At 41.1% G+C, this 18,372-nt stretch overlaps 1 protein-coding gene across 1 annotated transcript in view; it reads right to left on the minus strand.

Annotated features, from left to right (window-relative positions):
- Positions 1-18,282, minus strand: part of nmbr (neuromedin B receptor) — a 43,439-nt gene extending 25,157 nt beyond the window's left edge. The window contains exon 1 of the mRNA XM_074684836.1: positions 17,855-18,282. Within this exon, the coding sequence (XP_074540937.1) occupies positions 17,855-18,282 (428 nt within the window). The remainder of the gene's footprint in view (positions 1-17,854) is intronic.
- Between the last annotated feature and the right edge of the window lie 90 nt (positions 18,283-18,372).

Consider the following 18,372-nt stretch of genomic DNA (forward strand, 5'->3'; position numbering starts at 1 on the left):
TCCATCCTGAGGACAACATAAAGAGTACAGTAAGGTCAGAAAACTGTCAGGCAGTAAAGCTACAGTGTGGAGAAATGAGCGTTTTTAGGAATATCAAGCTGTCAGAGCCCAGACTGAAACAGTCCCTTCCTCACCCCCTCCCATTGGGGAAGCTGTGCTGGCCTTTGAGGTCAAGATGCTCCCATGAGGCATGATAAATATAATCCTCCAATTGTGAAGTTTTGACTGAACCAGAAGGACAGAGTCTGTCTGGGGCCCTGTGTTGCTCAGCTCCCTCTCATGTCCCCAAAATTGAGGAAATAGAAAATATTTTATTTAACATTTAAATGTCCCGAAAATGAATGTTCTTTTTATAGTTGCTGTCAGTTTGCGCACAGCTTATATAACTCAATTTCACTCAGCTAATCATTTTGACACTTTATTGTGTTTGTGTGTGACTTAAGGCGGGTACACACTACGGGATAATGGGTCTGATTTTTGTCCCGATCTCCCCCTTACGATCAAAGTTAGCTCAATATTCACCACTGGCTGTTCTTCTCAGTCCAATCACGAGCAGAACTAAACATTCGGCCATGTTTCAGCTTTTTAAATTCTGAACTGATTCTAATGATTCAGCACGCTGAAAATAACTGTTATTTTTCCCATCACCAGTGAACAGCAGAAAAAGAGTGATTTGTGGTCTAGAATATGTTTTTTCCTTTGCTCATTACTGAACTGCTTCTTGACAGATGGGATTATACATTTTTGATATGAGACTTCCAGTTTATTTTATCATCAATAAATACCCCAATAAACGTATTTGCATATACTCTTTCAATATCCACTCCATCTACCTGTATCTGTACCTGTGTATTTTTGTTGAAATAGCCAAATAGCATGAATTTGATTTTGCTCAAACTAATGAATAATTTGGTTCAACACATTTCCAGTTTGCGCATTTCAGTAATGATCATCTCTAGTAGTTTGTGTAACAAAGAATATCAGATAAAATATAGATGATAAAATACCCTCAGTTGTCATATGTTAAGCTGTTTTCAGCCACTTTCCAGACTTCACTCCACTTCAGACATGAACTTATCAGAAGTGGAGGTTTGATGAGTTAGTGCCAAAACAGGGCGTCCTGAAAGGAGTGAACGTCCACTTTACAACAAGGACTATAGATCAGTCCTGGTACCCCTTTTTATTCATCATGTAGAGTAATAGCACAGCTCCTTTTTCAGTCTCAATGTCTGCTATAAGTTAACTTGAATTGGTGGCAGTGAAAAACCTGCTAAATGCCAGTAACCAGTAGAAGAAGAAAAGGAAGAACCAGGCAGAAGACAGGTGACAAAGAAAAGACAAAAGACGTGACCACCACCACATCATTCTTCAGAAGAGACTGAGTTAACATCATCCTGATATCAGAGGAAGAGAGCTTCATTTTAAGCAGCTCTGTTTGTGTGATCGATTTTTCTTTCAGCTTTGCCACAGGAGCACAGACAGCGGGGGTCCTGAAGTGGAAGAAAACATTGCTTTTGGAGTCGTGATTGCGTCTAACAATCACCTCACAAATAGTGGGAGATGGCTTTTTGTGAAAGGTAAAAGGATGGTCAGAGGAGAGCTGATATGAGGAGGGAAGAAGCAGAGGGCAGACGGTGTGATAGAATCCAATGAATGAAAGGAAAATAGAGTGAAATAGATCTGTAAAGTGCTGCTCATAAACCCTTGCTGAACCCTTGTCCATGCCGGCTTTAAATGCCACTGCACTCCATCCTGAGGCTTTAGATCCTCAGGTTGTCTCTTCATGTTTGACCCGTCTTTGTCAAAGAAAAATCTAAGTAGGAAAATCCTTTTGAATTCAGCACAAACATCCACTTGGATCCAAGAATGAAAACTATGAGGATCAAAGGTCAAGAACCTGATCCTCAAAGCTGGAGGAGCGCTTGGTTGGTGCACCACCTCAGCATCCACAGGTCGGCTCATACGTCACCAGCCTTGGGGTTACATCAGAGCACTCTGAGGAGTCCAGACTTCTCCACACACAGGGAGCATGGCTGTTCACTCTGAGCTGTAATTACAGCTCTGTGACAGAGCCTCCTCTGGACAGAGTGTGTTTGGAGCAGATCTGTGGCCATGGTTACAGATGATGCAGGTTGAAGGGTCGTCTTGGACACAATGTGCACCTTTACATGGAAGGAAGTGAAGTGCAGCCCCTCAAAGCCAAAGAATGACACAAATGAAGTGCCTCTGCGCTTCAGTTTTATAACATGTGACGTCACATGATGTCCGGCTGTCAGTCGGTGAAGTTGTGAGAGCTGCTGCAGTAGCTACTGATGAGCTTCAACAGTATAGATACTATGTGTGCTGTGTGTGAGTCTAAAAAACTCTCAACATCCGCTAGATCCAGTCCATCTCTGCTCTGTTGTGGTTTGGCTTTTTTTTTCCTTTTTTTTTTTTTTTTTTTACAATAAAAATCAAAGAGCAACACAAAAGAAAACCTGAACCTATCTGAAAATGTGCCGATAAGAGGCATAAACACAAACTACACAACACTAAATAACAAGACACAAGTGGGAGAACGAGGGCAGGGCACACAATCACCAAGGGGGCACCACACATGAAAGATAACTTGAATCGAAACCAAACAGCAAACTCCAGCCGTGAAGACAAACCCTTGTGACAAGACTTGATGCTTAGAGACCCCCAGTTTGAGATCCCTGGACTAGAACCTGGTAGCTCGGTGACAACACTTGTTGCACATTTCAAGTAGGAGCCCACACAGGTTTAATTTAAGTGAAAAATGTTAAAAACTCAAAGGAATACATGCTTCATATGTTATCATAGTAAAGGTGGATTGAAACTGCTTTTATTCCCTACATCCTGTTTATGTTAAAATGCAACAGAAAGCGCTTGTAATTAGGAAAGACATTCAGAACTTTACAAGACAAGAGCAATAGAGTTTTTTGACCTCTTGTTCACCTTTCCTTGCCTTTTTTATTTTCTATCACCCAAGGAGGTTTTGTTTTTGGGAGACTTTGTCTGTTTGTTTGTCTGTGAACAACACAACTCAAAAAGTAACAAACGGATCTTGATGAAATTTTCAAGAAATGTTCAAAACGGAATAAGGAAGAAGTGATTAAATTTTGGGGGTGATCCAAAACACCGTCTGGATCCAGGACTTTTTTCAAAAGGTTCTCAAATAGATATATACATTTTTACCATATGTGTATATGACTCCACGATAAATGGTCGGATTGTTTTGCAAAACAACAAATTTTAAAGTAGCATCCAGATCCTGACGATATTCTGGATACTAAGATCCGGAATATGAAATATATACTGGGTCATCATAATTTTCAGCACTGTCAGGTAACAAATTATCGCACAAACCTGCAACTAACACCAAATTGTAGCAGACAGTCTGCTGAAAGGGAGTATAACATTAAAGTAGGACTGAAGTGTTTCATGACAATCACAATGTGCTTGGTGGAGGTCTGCGCTCTCTGAGTGCTCTTCTAGTTTCTTTTACTACCTTGAGTGAAATCATTTGTGGAATCTGTCTTTTCGAAGCTTTTGCATTCAGTGAGTAAACGGTCAAAACTGATGGAGCTCTTCTTTGGATTTATTTGATATTGTAGTGTAGGTGGAGTTGACATCCAAAAGTACAGAGCGTCAATCTGTTAGCTTCACAACTAGGAATCTACACCAAGATCAGAACAATCAGACTCCTTTAATGTGAAGGAAAACTCTTTCTGATAAACAAGGGACTCTGTAGCTTTCTGCCTCTTTACCCCTCCCTAACTAAAACAAAAAAGGTTGAGAAACAAACTTGTGATGTCATAGAGTCTACGTCAAAATATTATACAGTATATACATTAAACATGAAGAAATAACAAAATAAGCTATGAAAGAAATCCCTGATCTTTCCCCAGTCATCCCAAATCCAGCCTGAGAGCTGCTCTGTTCATGGATGGCAAGCAGATTAGTTTGTGGGTGAAAACATGTAAGCTGAATGAGAGCAGAGCACAATATGTCACCTCTCCATGAATTAATGAACGTTTAGAGAAGCTTTCAGCCTTTTGTAGCATGTCTGAATAAATGCTCAAGGTTTTGTCCTTGTGACTCTGTGCCATCTCGATCCTCCTGTGAATCTAAAAGGACACACTCTGTGTTAGCGCACGCTTTCATCCCATTTGTGACAATTTTATAGCTGTAGTCTCACATTTCAGTGAGTGGTAACAAATGAAACATGTTTTTCAGCATGATGTGAGAAGATTTGTGAAGCAAAAGTAGATGTTTCTAACTCAGGACTTCACCGAGGATGTTGACGGGAAGCATTGAGTCTGTTTTCTTCAAGGCCAAGACCATTACTGTGGCGATCTGGACTGATGTAGCTAAATTAAACCAAAGTTGAAATGCACCTAAAAGACGTGTGTGTGTGTGTGTGTGTGTGTGTGTGTGTGTGTGTGTGTGTGTGTGTGTGTGTGTGTGTGTGTGTGTGTGTGTGTGTGTGTTTTTCTCCCGCCTTCATCGCTCTCTGACAGCATCCACCGCAGACTTCCTCTTGCGTCTTACCCCCTCACAAACAGGCCTGACTGAGTGAGCCTGGACTTGATGTGTAAAAAATTATCGCCTGGGGAGAAATTGTTAAACTCTGAGCTCCTACACAGCATAAATAATCAATGAGGCATGAAATCCATACGACACAGGGTTTGACAGGGCGAGATGATGTAAAAGAGGTGTTTGACAGAGTGTGAGATTCAGGAGGAAAGTAGTTTGACCTCCCTGTGATCCTCTGAGTGTGAAGGCAAGACAGGAAGAGTTCTGAGGCATCATAGTGACACTTGTGGCCAGAATTGGTAGTGATTTTCAGGGATAAAGACATTGTTCCCCATGAGCACCATCACCCAAAAAATGGGATAAGGAAGAACGGATTAGATTTTGGAGGTGATCTGAGAATTTTTTTTAAAGGATACTTTATCATTGTGAGTTAGGGCTGTTTTCACCATATATGTATAAAGCTCCACGATAAATAGTCAGACTTCTTTGCAAAACAATACAAGACAAGGTCACAATAATTTTTGACAGATATAAAGTACGATCCAGTAACGAATTATCATACAAACCTGCAACTAACACCAAATTGTAGCAGACAGTCTGCTGAAAGGAAGTATAACATTAAAGTAGGACTAAAGTGTTGTGTGACAATCACAATATCCTTGGCGGAGGTCTGTGCTCTCTCAGTGCTCTTCTAGTTTTGGATTATGATCAGCCATATAAATGTGAGAATTTAAAATATTTTTTTACTAGGCTACTAAACGAGACCCTGCCTTTACTTTGGGCAGAGGTTTTTACAGTTATCATCTCCTCATTAAATCTCCATATCATTAGAATCATCTTAGGCACCAAACTGCCAAAGAGAGATGTTCATAAAGGACTGTGACTTCAAGTTTTTCAGTTGTCAAAGGAGACTGTGTCGATGTGATGTGGCTCAGTAACCAGTTCACCTGTGGTTAAGTCCCACCCTCAAACTCAATGAGCCAATGCATATACCCATTCCCACACACTGACATTCTCTGCCTGGTCATCCATTAAAATGCATTGCAGAGTCCGTCTGAGGTTTTAAGCCTAAAAACAAACAGTTTCACAGGGTGCATGCAGCTCCAAAAAGGGTGTCCTGAGAGGCTGGGCGACAGGGTGTATTTTTAACCCTTTATTGAGACACATCTCAACAGAGAAAAGCGTCTTCTTTGGATAAAGTTGTGCAGTAGACCACACCATCAACTCAATGCGAATAAATGAACAAGGACAGACACTAGGGTGCATTATGGAGTTCCTCAAGGTTCAGTCCTTGGACCAATTCTTTTTCATCATTTATCTGCTACCCCTTTGAAGTGATTCATATATCCCTCCAATGTGTAGTTTAGACCCTTTTGGTGACTTCTAGATGATATGTGATCTTTATTTCTCAAGAAAATCCACCACTCCAACAGAGGGCGAAGTCTAGCTTAGGTGGGTTGTTGTACCTGGAAGAACTGGGTCTCCAGCTTCTGTCACTGAAGGCACTTTAATCTCCCCTAACTGGATTTGTTTTCTCTGACCATTAAAACAAAACCGTAATCATTTCAAAGCTTCGGAGAGTCCATGGAGGATGGAGGTCATCATGGATGACCTTGACTCCGACCCTTTTTGACCTGCATTAGTGTTTTCTGAAAACTCCTTGAATGGTTGGTAAAGTTTCAGATGTAAACTTAAAAGAAACTTCAGGGGATAACTTCTAATCCTGCATGAAACTTTAAGAGTACTGGAGCATCACAGATGCAAATTCAGCGAGCTTATCTCTCTGAACAGAATCAGTAAAAACAACATTTTCATCACAGGACTTTCTTTATGCTAATCCTTTCAGCAGCGCTTTCCCTGCTGCTGCAGCAGAAGAGGAACCCACAAACCGAGCCTCTTCACTTTGGTCTGAATCTGGAGGCATAGTTAGACCGTGCTGTTGCAGCATGCTGTGGCCTAACCCAGTGTCCTCTCTCCTCAGATTTAATTTATTCAAGGATGCAGAGTTTGTTGGAGCTCAGGAGTATCCTGTTCCAGTCCCAGCTCTTAAGTCCACCTGTTCCTGAGTGCTTTAAACCCCAACAGATGGACGGACAGCGAGCAGGTGCATGAATGTGGAACAGTTTTGTGTTTTACTTTGTTTCTTTAGTTTTTCATGTTCAATTCATAACCTGGATTAACCCCGCAGTCCTGTTGCATTAACATTCATTGGACTCCAGCTTCTCCAATGCATGACACATAAGGCACTGACCTTTACCTTTCCAACAGGAAACACACATATCTGCACACACACACACAAACACACAAAAACACACACACAAAGTCTGTCCCCCGAGGCCAGTGCTGTCTGGATCTGAATCAGAGCAGAAGAACATCGCTCTGTGCCGAGGTTTGTTGGTTTGACTTGAGTCTCCTGCCTCCTGTCATGTTACATACAAACAAACACGGTGATCAGGAGAAAACACAGGAAGCACTGTCTTTTCTGAGGCCCTGACTCAAAGAGGGGAAATGAGATGCAGGGGGGAGTCCAGGAGGATCCACGTCCACTCCACCTCAAATCATTCAGAATCCAAAGTTAAATCTCCTGGTGTCAGCTGGGTTTCGTCGTCTGATCAGGTTAAAACCATTCAGCCTCTGGGAGCTGCTGACTGTTTTCAGAGGTTATTCTAGGATTTGACTTTTGTATTCTTTCATGTTTCTCATGTTCAGTTTACCGAGGAAACTATGAACTCTGAAGGAGGTTTTGAACCAGGTCCGAGCAGACTTTCTCTAAGCGCCCAGTTTTGGTGTGTGACTCTTTAAATCCTCAGGCTAATAAAACAACCTGTGGGTTAGCCCAAAATAAGGTTCAAGCGTCAATCAAAAAATGCAACAAGACATTTGTGAATGATCAGTTATTGACTGTACGTTGATTTCAGGCGTCAACAGAGTTCGAGATTCAACTTGGTTCGTGAATGTAGATTTAAACCAAAGACTGTAAAAGAAATGGATGTCATCTTTCTTGCCTTGAAGTAAGGTTGCTACAAAACTGCTCCCCCTGGTGGCTGGCTGCAGTATAGGTCAAAAGCTCTGCCTTTCCAGTCATTCCAGATGAGCTGTTAAACTTTAAAAAATAAACACACCTCGTAAAAATGTCCCTCTCATCCGTATGCTGTGGTTTTATGAAGATATTATTGGACCGTGTTGTGCTCGATTCCTTTTTTTCTGAAAATGTCCTTTTTAAAATTAGTTATTAGAGGTTAAAAACAGGGTTTTGTGTAGCATTTAATGATGACTGACAGCTGCTGGTCTTGTGTAGTTTTTCAGGAATAGTAATATTCGTCGGGAGGGAGAGCCAAGAAGCCAGTCAGATTCTCTACTGCACAGACTCTGGCTGCACAATGGCAGCACCTGTGACAGGGGTATTTTGGCTTCATAGCTATACAATGGTAAAAGGTAGAGAGCCGCACTGTGTACAGTCTGTGGTTTTAATGTGTGAAAAGCTCCATATCATGTGTTTACCTACCTTATAGGTCATAAGAAAGTGACAGTTTCACATATAGATTACTACAGGTACAACAGTGTTGCCAACTCAGTGACTTTTTTGCTTTATTTCACAACTTCTCAGACCCCTCTGACTACTCTTATTTCAAAAAGGCATCTGGCAACAGATGTAGTGACCTTTTTTGGAGTTTTTAAACTCCAAAAAACTACACATGGCTCTTCCTCTCGCCTATCCAAATCACTAAAGACAGACAAGTCCTCCTCACATGCAGCAGTCCCTCTCAGCTGCAGTCACAGCAGGCCACTGAATGCAAATGAATGGCACTTGTTTCCGTAGGGTCACTTTTGCTGGTCCCAAGCCCAGGTAAAGGAAGAGGGTTTATATTTTGTCCTTTAAAAAAAAACTCAAGAATTGACGAATGACAGCTCATTCGCAGTTCTATGTTGTTGATTTTTCCCTGCTGTGTCTTTTCGCAATGCTGTTCCTCAACCCTACAGTGACCATGACGACCATATGCAAATGGCTTATTATATAAATCTTTTCTTTCCTGGCTCAAGAGCTGTCATCTCTTTTTATTTTCATGTTTGAAGTTAATATAGTCATTTTAATGAATGCACACAGGGGCAATGACCTAAATTCATCTTATTTTTTGCCATTTTAACCAAAATGTGGGAAACTGTTGTAAGACCAAATATTCCAAATAAATATTTGAATGTTTTGTAGTTAAAACCAAAAGTGTATTATTCATTAATAACTATTAGTATTCCTTTAACTAAAATAGGGGAGGCTCCAGTGACTTCATGCTCTCTGAAAGGAAGCTCACTATCTTTGAAAGTACCTGTCCTAGAGGTTCCTTCTCAATGACAGGCTTTAGGACAGTGGAGCTCAGAAGGTGAGGGTGGAGACAGTACCAAGGGAGGAGACAGTACTTGTTTAAATTATGCAATGTGATGTCACAAGTTGAGAAGACTCTAAACAGGACATCAGACTGAGTGTCACCAGACACAAACTTAGGACAACTAAATTTTCTGGGTATCCCCAGGAACAAAAATACTCAGAAAGAGTGTTTTTACTGATATTCCTCTTTAATGTTCCTTAGAGGAAAATAAAACTCTTTAAAACCCAAATGAGAACCAGCATCCCTATTCTTCAAGTGCTATTTAAAAAGTACTCTAACTCTTTAACCATTTGGGCTAGTGAGAAAATTTAACAAAGATGAGCGTTCTAGGAATGCTAAGTTTTGTGAAAATTTTAGCGCCCCCTGTGGACAAAGTGGGGCATTCATTAATGTCAGAATTTTCCTTTTGATTGGTTTGGGAAAAGGAATATTCCAACCCTGTGCAACCAAATGAAATTCCAATCAGGTTTTGCCTGTTTATTCTGATTGAGGTGTTTATATGGAACAGTTCTATGGTTTAGACTTCTGACCCAATTTTAATCAGAATATAAGGCTCCATGTAATCTCAGCTACAGATCTGCATCTCCCTTATCATTAGGCTCAGGTGATCTCAGCGGGATAAAACACCTGATGCTCACAGCAGTCAGCAGGGAGACTCTGTAATCCAGGCGGCTGCTTGTTCACACATCATTAATTAAAACTGCAGACTGCTGCAGTTTGTGACCTCCCACGTCATTCTCCCCCCGTGCAGTGAAGAAATCATTTACGCAGAGACATGGTGAGCTAGGTTACTCTCTGCTCCCTGATAATATCTCATCTTCAGAATACTGGAGTGCGTTTGTGAAACACTAATTAGAGTCAGCAGGCAAACTGCTCATAACAAACATTTACACACACACAGCCTGGGAGCTCAGATGGCTGTTCTGAAGATTTGGATCAGGGTCAGAGTTTCAGGTGGGATATGCTAAATGTACTTAAAAAACATCCTTAACACTACTCGAGTAGTTAGTTAATCCTGGCCATGATCCTTTAATAATTTATTCAGCGCTCTTGGAAACAAGAAAACACAAACTCAACCATAACTAGCCAAACAGAAGCCCCGTCCTGTAAAATACGGAATCGGCCCGTATTTCACACCTAAAGGTTGCGTACCTGATGCATCTCCAGTTACAGGGATCTAATTAATAACTAATAAAATATGATTAATTTGGAAAGTCAGTCCTACTAAAAAAAATCAACAGAATGAGATTTTAAATGGTATGAATTATTTTATGTTTTACTGAATATATTTTCTCAGATTGGTTATTTCTTACCAATACATCAAGAATACATACATTTCATTGGTACAACATGAAAAAAGTGCTAAACAATTTTGATAACCAGTATCATACCCCCCCCCCCCCCCCCCCAAAAAAAAAAAATAAAAATAAAAATAAAAAATAAAATAAAATAAAATAAATAAATAAATAAAAATAAATAAATAAAAATAAAAATAAAATAAAAAATTACAAGCCAAACAGAAGCCACAATCCAAAAAGCAGTGAGCCACAATTACTAGCCAACAGTAGCTAGATACAAATACTAGCCAAACAGCAGCCCCAATAACTAGCCAGAGCAGCTAGACACAATAACTAACTTGACAGCAGCTAGCCACAATAACTAGCCAAACAGTAACTGCCCAAAATTACAAGCCAAACAGAAGCCACAATAACTTGCCAAAAAGCAGTGAGCCACAATTACTAGCCAACAGGAGCTAGATACAAATACTAGCCAAACAGAAGCCCCGTCCTGTAAAATACGGAATCGGCCCGTATTTCACACCTAAAGGTTGCGTACCTGATGCATTTCCAGTTACAGGGATCTAATTAATAACTAATAAAATATGATTAATTTGGAAAGTCAGTCCTACTAAAAAAAAATCAACAGAATGAGATTTTAAATGGTATGAATTATTTTATGTTTTACTGAATATATTTTCTCAGATTGGTTATTTCTTACCAATACATCAAGAATACATACATTTCATTGGTACAACATGAAAAAAGTGCTAAACAATTTTGATAACCAGTATCATACCCCCCCCCCCCAAAAAAAATAAATAAATAAATAAATAAAATAAAATAAAAATAAATAAATAAATAAATAAAAATAAATAAATAAATAAATAAATAAATAAATAAATAAATAAATAAATAAATAAATAAAAATAAAAATAAAATAAAAAATTACAAGCCAAACAGACGCCACAATCCAAAAAGCAGTGAGCCACAATTACTAGCCAACAGTAGCTAGATACAAATACTAGCCAAACAGCAGCCCCAATAACTAGCCAGAGCAGCTAGACACAATAACTAACTTGACAGCAGCTAGCCACAATAACTAGCCAAACAGTAACTGCCCAAAATTACAAGCCAAACAGAAGCCACAATAACTTGCCAAAAAGCAGTGAGCCACAATTTCTAGCCAACAGGAGCTAGATACAAATACTAGCCAAACAGCAGCCCCAAAAACTAGCCAAACAGCAGCTAGACACAATAACTAACCAGACAGCAGCTAGCCACAATAACTAGCCAAATAGGAGCTAGACAAACAGTAGCCAGTCACTATAACACAAAACAGCTGCTAGCCACAATTACAGAAGCCAACCATGAACCTGCTTCTCCTTTCTTTGGTTGTCTGTAGCTTGTAAAAAGATTGCTTTGACTGGTTTTCAGACCAGTTCGTTCAATTAATACCACCACAGCTCTTTTCCATTTTGATATTTTTCTTAAGTTTAGTTAGTATTTAAGCCAACACTGGGTGATAAGTAGTTGAACTGGATCAGTTCAACATGATTCTACATATACGATAAAGAAGAAACTTGTTCTGTTATGTTGTCCATACTGAACACCACAGAGGGGTTACATCTCTTTGGACCACTCTTATTCATCCTCCAACTCATTTTCATATTCAGTCTCTCTTTCTCTCCCTCTCTGCGGACTGCTTCCTTCGGCTGTGTTTCACCCTCGAGCCTCACTGCAGTCACTTCATCTCTTCTGTGCAGTCGAGTGAAATTAAAATGCAGCAGGTTTATGGTAGCAGTGTGAGCTGCGGCTGGATGTCAACTTCACACACACACACACACAGACACAGACACATGCACACACACCTCATCACCCCATCAGCTGACTGTCACTCAGATAGGGAAAGTCTCAGCTCTCCAGTTTTATCTTTGTAACAAATTACGCTCGAGGAGAGTAGGAGAGTAAAATGAGTGATGAGATTTCTTCCTACAGAGAATAATTTCCTGATTCTGAATGAATTAAATCTTAAAACTAAACAGATTTTCTCACATATTTAATGCGGCAGTGATATTTTCAGGAGTAATTCCATCGCAGATGATTCCTAAACTTTTCATCTCCTGACGACACAAGCTCTTCCTTGTTTTTATGCACAAATATGACTCTTAAGATGATCACTGAAATCAAAAACTGTGTATTTGTCACTACCCTCCAGAGGAAATGTGTGTTAACTGATGAAAGCTAAATCTGGTTTGTAAACGATGTGATTCAATCAGATTTCACCTCAGCAGCCCAGCGTGCAACCCTGAGGGAGATCTGACTGTCCGCTCAGGTTTACGTCAAAAAACACCATCAGAATCTGACGTTTCCTTCCTCCTCCCTTCTTCAGAAAACGACCCGGAGCGATGAGGAACCACAACCCCATGATGTATTTAAAGAAAGCTTGTTAAAGAGGCTGGAGGTGAAATATTTCACAGAGAATTAAACTGATAATTGCTAATTAAAGCAGAGTTTCATGCATCATCAGTGTTTTATCGGCGTGGAAAGATTGGGAGATCATCAGACATCAACACAGGAAATAAGATCATTCACACTCCAGGAGAGGAAACAGATATCACACGCTGAGACCTCATGGTCCGGAGAGCAAGCATGAAAACACACGCTTTGAAAGAACAGAAGTGTTCTGAGAGCAGCACTGTCAACTGAAACTAAAGCTAAAATAAACACATCATGTTATTTTTTGTTCATTGAACTAAATTCAGAATTTTTTTGACATTTCAAGCTTGTGTTTTGGAGACTTCCAATGCCGCTAAACAGAATCAGTATCCAATGTAAAATACAGAATTTAAAGCAGCCAGAAAGTGCACAGTTAATTTGGAATTTGGCGCCCCCTGTGGACAAACTATGTCTTACAAAGTCCCACTAAGAGCCCTGATTTCATAATGTCTTAAAACCTGAATCTGGGTCAGATTGATATGGTCTGATTGTTTCAAAACAAGGACCAAATCTTGAAACTTTTTCAATACAGGTCTTTGTTTTGCAGTGTCAGAAGACAGACACACAGACACACAGACACACACACACACACACACACTCAGAGTTGGATTACAGTAGACCCCTGCCCCCGTCTGTCAGACTCTGTTGGGGCTCTGTCGCTGACTTCCTGGCGTCTGCAGATCCTGACTCAGCCTCTGTAGCTCTGAGCGTAAATTAAAAAGCTGTTCAGCTCCGAGCGCTGGCACGGCGTCCGCTCTGCTCCACCTGACAGGGGATGACATCAGATGATTTACCGCCACCTGTTGCCTTTCTCTGAGAGCAGGTCACACCTCATCATGTTGTGTAATATTTACAGAGGGGAACTTCAGCTCAGGGCTGAAAGGTTTGCGTAAAAAGTTCAGAAGAGGATTTGAGATCAGGCAAAGTGTTTGTGTGATAACTTATCTGAGGATGATCCTGATAATCCATGGAATGTAGATAAAGCCGAGATAGATCAGCTGATAACTTCCCCATGAATGAACACAGGCCTCGAAGAAGCAGATCTGCACTGGAGGAGATTCTGCAGCTGATGAAAATGACCTGTGAGACTCATAGCTGACAAAAGGTGCCTAGATCAATTATCATTTAAAACTTTTTAAAGGAGATGAGCAACTTAAACACAAAACTCTACTTCTAAACCTTCCTCTTTCACTGTCATCACACCTTATGGTCTCAGTAATCTAAGGGCGCGGTCACACTGGCCATCCAAACTGTGCCGTGCTCAAGCACGATTGACCCCCGCAGCGCCGTTCCCCAGCTGGAGAGTACAGCCAACGATCACACTACTCCAATATGAACCAGACTTTAGCAGGTATCACACATGCACATGGCCCGCCTACATCATTGTGACACGTCTGCTTGCATGAACTGCGATCTCATCAGAGTCAGCACAGTGAGACACAGTGAGCACTGCTACAACTTTAGGGACTTTTTGGCTTATGGTAAGTTGTTTTGGCCCGACACAGCCCTCTAACACTCCGCTACTGTTTAAAATGATTGTCGAGAGACGCGCTTGTGGTGATCATACGTCATAGACCACACATGCTGTCCGCGCGCTTGTGCTTGTGCATGAAGTAAACTGTGCCGAAGCCCACCTCTCCAAAGCGAGCCAAAGCAGAAAAGTGCATTGTGCTCAAGCACGGTACAGTTGTGGTCACACTGGCCATTTGAATCGGGCTTTAGGACTGAAGCGTGCTTAAGCCCGGCACGGTTTGCCAATGTGACCGCATCCTAAGAACCCTCCAGAAAACAAAGGACCCGATTACTGATTTCAAAAAGATTCAATCTAGTCCTGAGCTGATCATATTGAAGGGTGTTGGCACAGAGGTAGTGAACAGCTACAACTATTTAGGCACCGTGCTTGACAACAAACTGTGTTTTGAGCAGCATGCTGTTGCTACCTTGAAGAAGTTCTATTGCCTGGTATGGTAATCTGGCCCAAGTCCACAAAAACAGACTTGGTAGTCTGGTTACAGTGGCGAGCAAGATTGCAGGGAGGAGTCAAGTCCATCTGAGCGGCCTCTACAGCAGACGGCTGGTCAGAAAGGCGACTTTTGTCCTGCAGGGCCCAGATCATCCTCTCTATGTAGAGTTTACACTTCTGCTCTCAGGCATACAGTACAGACTGCCTGAGAGCAGATGGGTACCAAATTAGGTACTTTTATAGGTACCAACCAAATTCTGTCAAAAGTACCTGGTACCGATTCATGAAAAATCAAGAGGTACCATGTTTAGGTACCTAAATGCATCCTTGTGAGTGTGAGGGAGTGGAAGAGTAGAAGATTTTACATGCTGGACATGAACACATCATTATATATTAAAGAATAAATATGTTAATTTAAAAAAAAAATACATTTTATCATTGAATAAACTGATATGTTTTACCACATAAACACAAAAAAGTAGAGTACCAATACCGATTGCCAGGTACTGGGCATTGGTACTGTGTCGTTTCAAATGTGAAAGGTACCCATCCCTATGCCTGAGGCATGGAGTGTCATGATTCAGTTTTGGGTTTATGTTTCTTGGTTTTTGATTTTCTTTCTCCATTGTGTTTCCTGAGTTTCTTGGTTATTCTTTGTGGTTCTTGTGTTACCTGAGTTTTATTTGTGATTATTTCTTCTTGATTCTTGTTTGGTGTTTTCTGTGTTTCCTGTTAGTCTATAGTTTGTGCTCCTTGTAGTTTTTGTTTGGTTCTTGTCATGTGTGGGTCTTTTGATGGTTTCCTGGGCCATGTCCACACGTGGCTTGGTATTTGGGAAACCACTATTTTTACCTTAGGCCTGCCGTCCACACGAAACTGCAGTTTAATGTCACTTAAAAAAACAAAGTTTTCTGAAAACTCCAGCCAAAGTGAAGATTTTGGAAAACTCTGGCTTTGTAGTTTTCTGTCGACAACAGGAAACACAATTTTTGGTTCTCAGATGTCACTGCTGAATAACAGGGATTCATCCTGATTCGACAGCATGGGTTTCACATCTGAAAAACACTGCAAGATATGGGTTTGGCATACCTTTAAAAAAAATCAAATAAGGGGGAATATTCATTTTTGAAAATGCCCAGCTGTGTGTGTGCAAGGCCTTAGTGTTTCTGTGTGACATGGATTTATCTTGTCTCTGTTTTTAGTTTCCATGTGTTTGGTTAAGTTCTTTGTGTTTCCCTCCTGTGTGATTGCCTTTCATGTGTTTCACCTGTGTCTCGTTTCACACCTGTGTTGATTGTTTATGTGTTTATCTAGGCCATGTTCACACGTAGCCGGGTGTTTCAGAAACCGCATAAATACTTTTATACGTTTAGGCCTGTCATCCACACAAAACCGCAGTTTACGTCACTGAAAACAATGTTTTCTGAAAACTCTGGCAAAAGTGAAGACTTTGGAAAACGCTAGATTCATGATTGCTCTCCATGTGTTTCCTGTCTGCTGTCTGAGTTTCATGTCTTCAAGTGCTTCTTCATACTTCTTGGTTTCTGTCTGAGCTTTTCAGTTTTGGCTTCTGTAAGAGCTTTTGGTTTTACATTTTTGGATTTGAAGCTTAGTTTAATGAAACAATTTTGTTACATCTGCAACTAGGTCCTATTACTCCTCGTTTTTCCTTACAGACATTGGGTTTCATTTGTACATTTGTGTGCCCAGCACTGCACTCTGTTTGTACTGCATATTGTCTTTTTTAATCTCTTGTCTTTTTTATCTTCTTTTCCTTTATCACGTTGCTGGAGATTCCCTGCTGGGCTTCATGTTTCATGTTACATGTGCTTGATGTGAATAATTCATCTGCTGTTTTGTCTTGTTTATGCATTTGTCTGTCCCCAGCTGCAAACAAATTTCCCTGTAGGGACAGTAAAGATACCTTTGACCTTTGAGCAAGTTTACTGAGACGTTCCTCTCCTCTGAACCATTTCTCAGCCACTCTGAAGAATCCTGAGGTGTCCTGATTGGATAAATGGTCCCTCCAATTAGCTCTGGGTCGACTGTGGAGCCACCCAGGAGGCGTCCTGACCAGACGTCCATGATGTCTCTACTGACTCTACACCCAGCTCCCGGTTCGAGCTGTAAAGCCTAGTCCAACCAGCCTTTAGAGGAAAGTGCTTTCAGCTGCAGTCACTCACTCACAGATTATTATTTAACTCTAATCACTGCAGCGTCTCCGCTTGTTTGAGCTGATAACATCATGCTGCATATTTATTACACCTCACCAGAGACTCTTAATCTGCAGCTCGGAGTAAATCACAGAATCATTACCAGTCATTTTACAAACTCAGTGTGATGAAGATTAAATAAATTTCCAGAGAGTCACAGCTGCTGGAGGAGAATCAGAGCTGATCAGGTTTATTTCTCCATCAGTGATTGAACGAAGGCGTTTAAGTGATTACGGATCAATCAGGCCAATCACGACTGATGAGGGAGTCCTGATTAGATTGAACATTACCTACATATGAAGCTTGTTTCTTTTATTTGAATTTTGAAAGAGTTGCATAGCAAAGGATTTTAATATTGAACTGTTGTAGGGACACAGACAGTCAAAAGTAAAGTTTTACGTACGACATCACATTTCCCCAGCTGACTTTTTTATACAAAACAGCCTTCAAAAATTATAATGAAAAAAAACAAATAATGGTTTTAAAAACCTTAATTGAGAGTCTGATGGACAATATTGCATCTGTGAGTCAAAGAAAGGCTTTTTCAGTCACTTTTGAAGCAGGCTGTTGAAGAACAAGGATTCACATTCCTATCCAAAGGCTTTTTAGTCAGAAAGAGACATATTTCTTTCTATTAATATGTAAAGAAATTCTGGGTAAAATCCTCCTCGGAGCTGTGCTGATCTTTGAAGTTGTTCCAAACTCATTTCAGGCAGTAAAGGAGCTGATATGTTACCTTAAATCTACTTTTATTTCACCCCTCAGAGCTAAAAAACGACATAATATAGTATAATAGAACCCTGAAAGTGTCTGCCTGTGCTTCAAAGATTCATGCAGCTCAGTAAAAACCTTTAAAATCTTGTTAATTAGGAATAAAATTGGAATATGGATGGGGTCTAACAATAGAAATGCCCCCCAGGAATGATGGTGGATGAAAATGAGAGAAAGCAAGCAAGAGAAAAAGAAGGGTAAACTGTTCACCTGTCTGCGCTGAGCGCCGTGAGCGTGAACACTGACACGCCGACCGAGGTGAGCTGGATCACGGGGATGAGTTTGCACGCCGCCTCGCCAAACACCCACTCTTCGGAGAAGTACCGGAAAGCGTCCACGGGCATGCACGTGACCAGCAGCAGCAGGTCTCCCACCGCCAGGCTGGAGATGAAGATGTTGGGCACGCTCCTCATCGCGCTGTTCGTGATGAAGATCTTCACCAGCGTGATGTTCCCCAGCAGACCCACCGTGATGATCACGATGTAGACCGAGGTCATGACGCAGCGCACCACGAAGTGCACCGTCTCCCCGCCATCAGAGTTCGCCCACCAGTCTGGATCTTCTGTGGAGTTGGGGCTCAGAGCATCGGGGTCTTCGGGGAGACCCTGAGGGAAGCTGGAGAGGAACTCGTCGTCCATGTCAGCGTTGAGAGGAGCGGGAAAATCCAAAGGGGAGCGACGCTGCGCAGCCAGGAGAGCAATCCACGCGTAAAGACGCAAAGACAGCGA

This window comes from Halichoeres trimaculatus, unplaced genomic scaffold (genome assembly GCF_033239565.1).
Source record: "Halichoeres trimaculatus isolate MK-OKI-2021-1 unplaced genomic scaffold, fHalTri1.1 fHalTri1_scaffold_13, whole genome shotgun sequence".
Classification (NCBI taxonomy): Eukaryota; Metazoa; Chordata; class Actinopteri; order Labriformes; family Labridae; genus Halichoeres; species Halichoeres trimaculatus.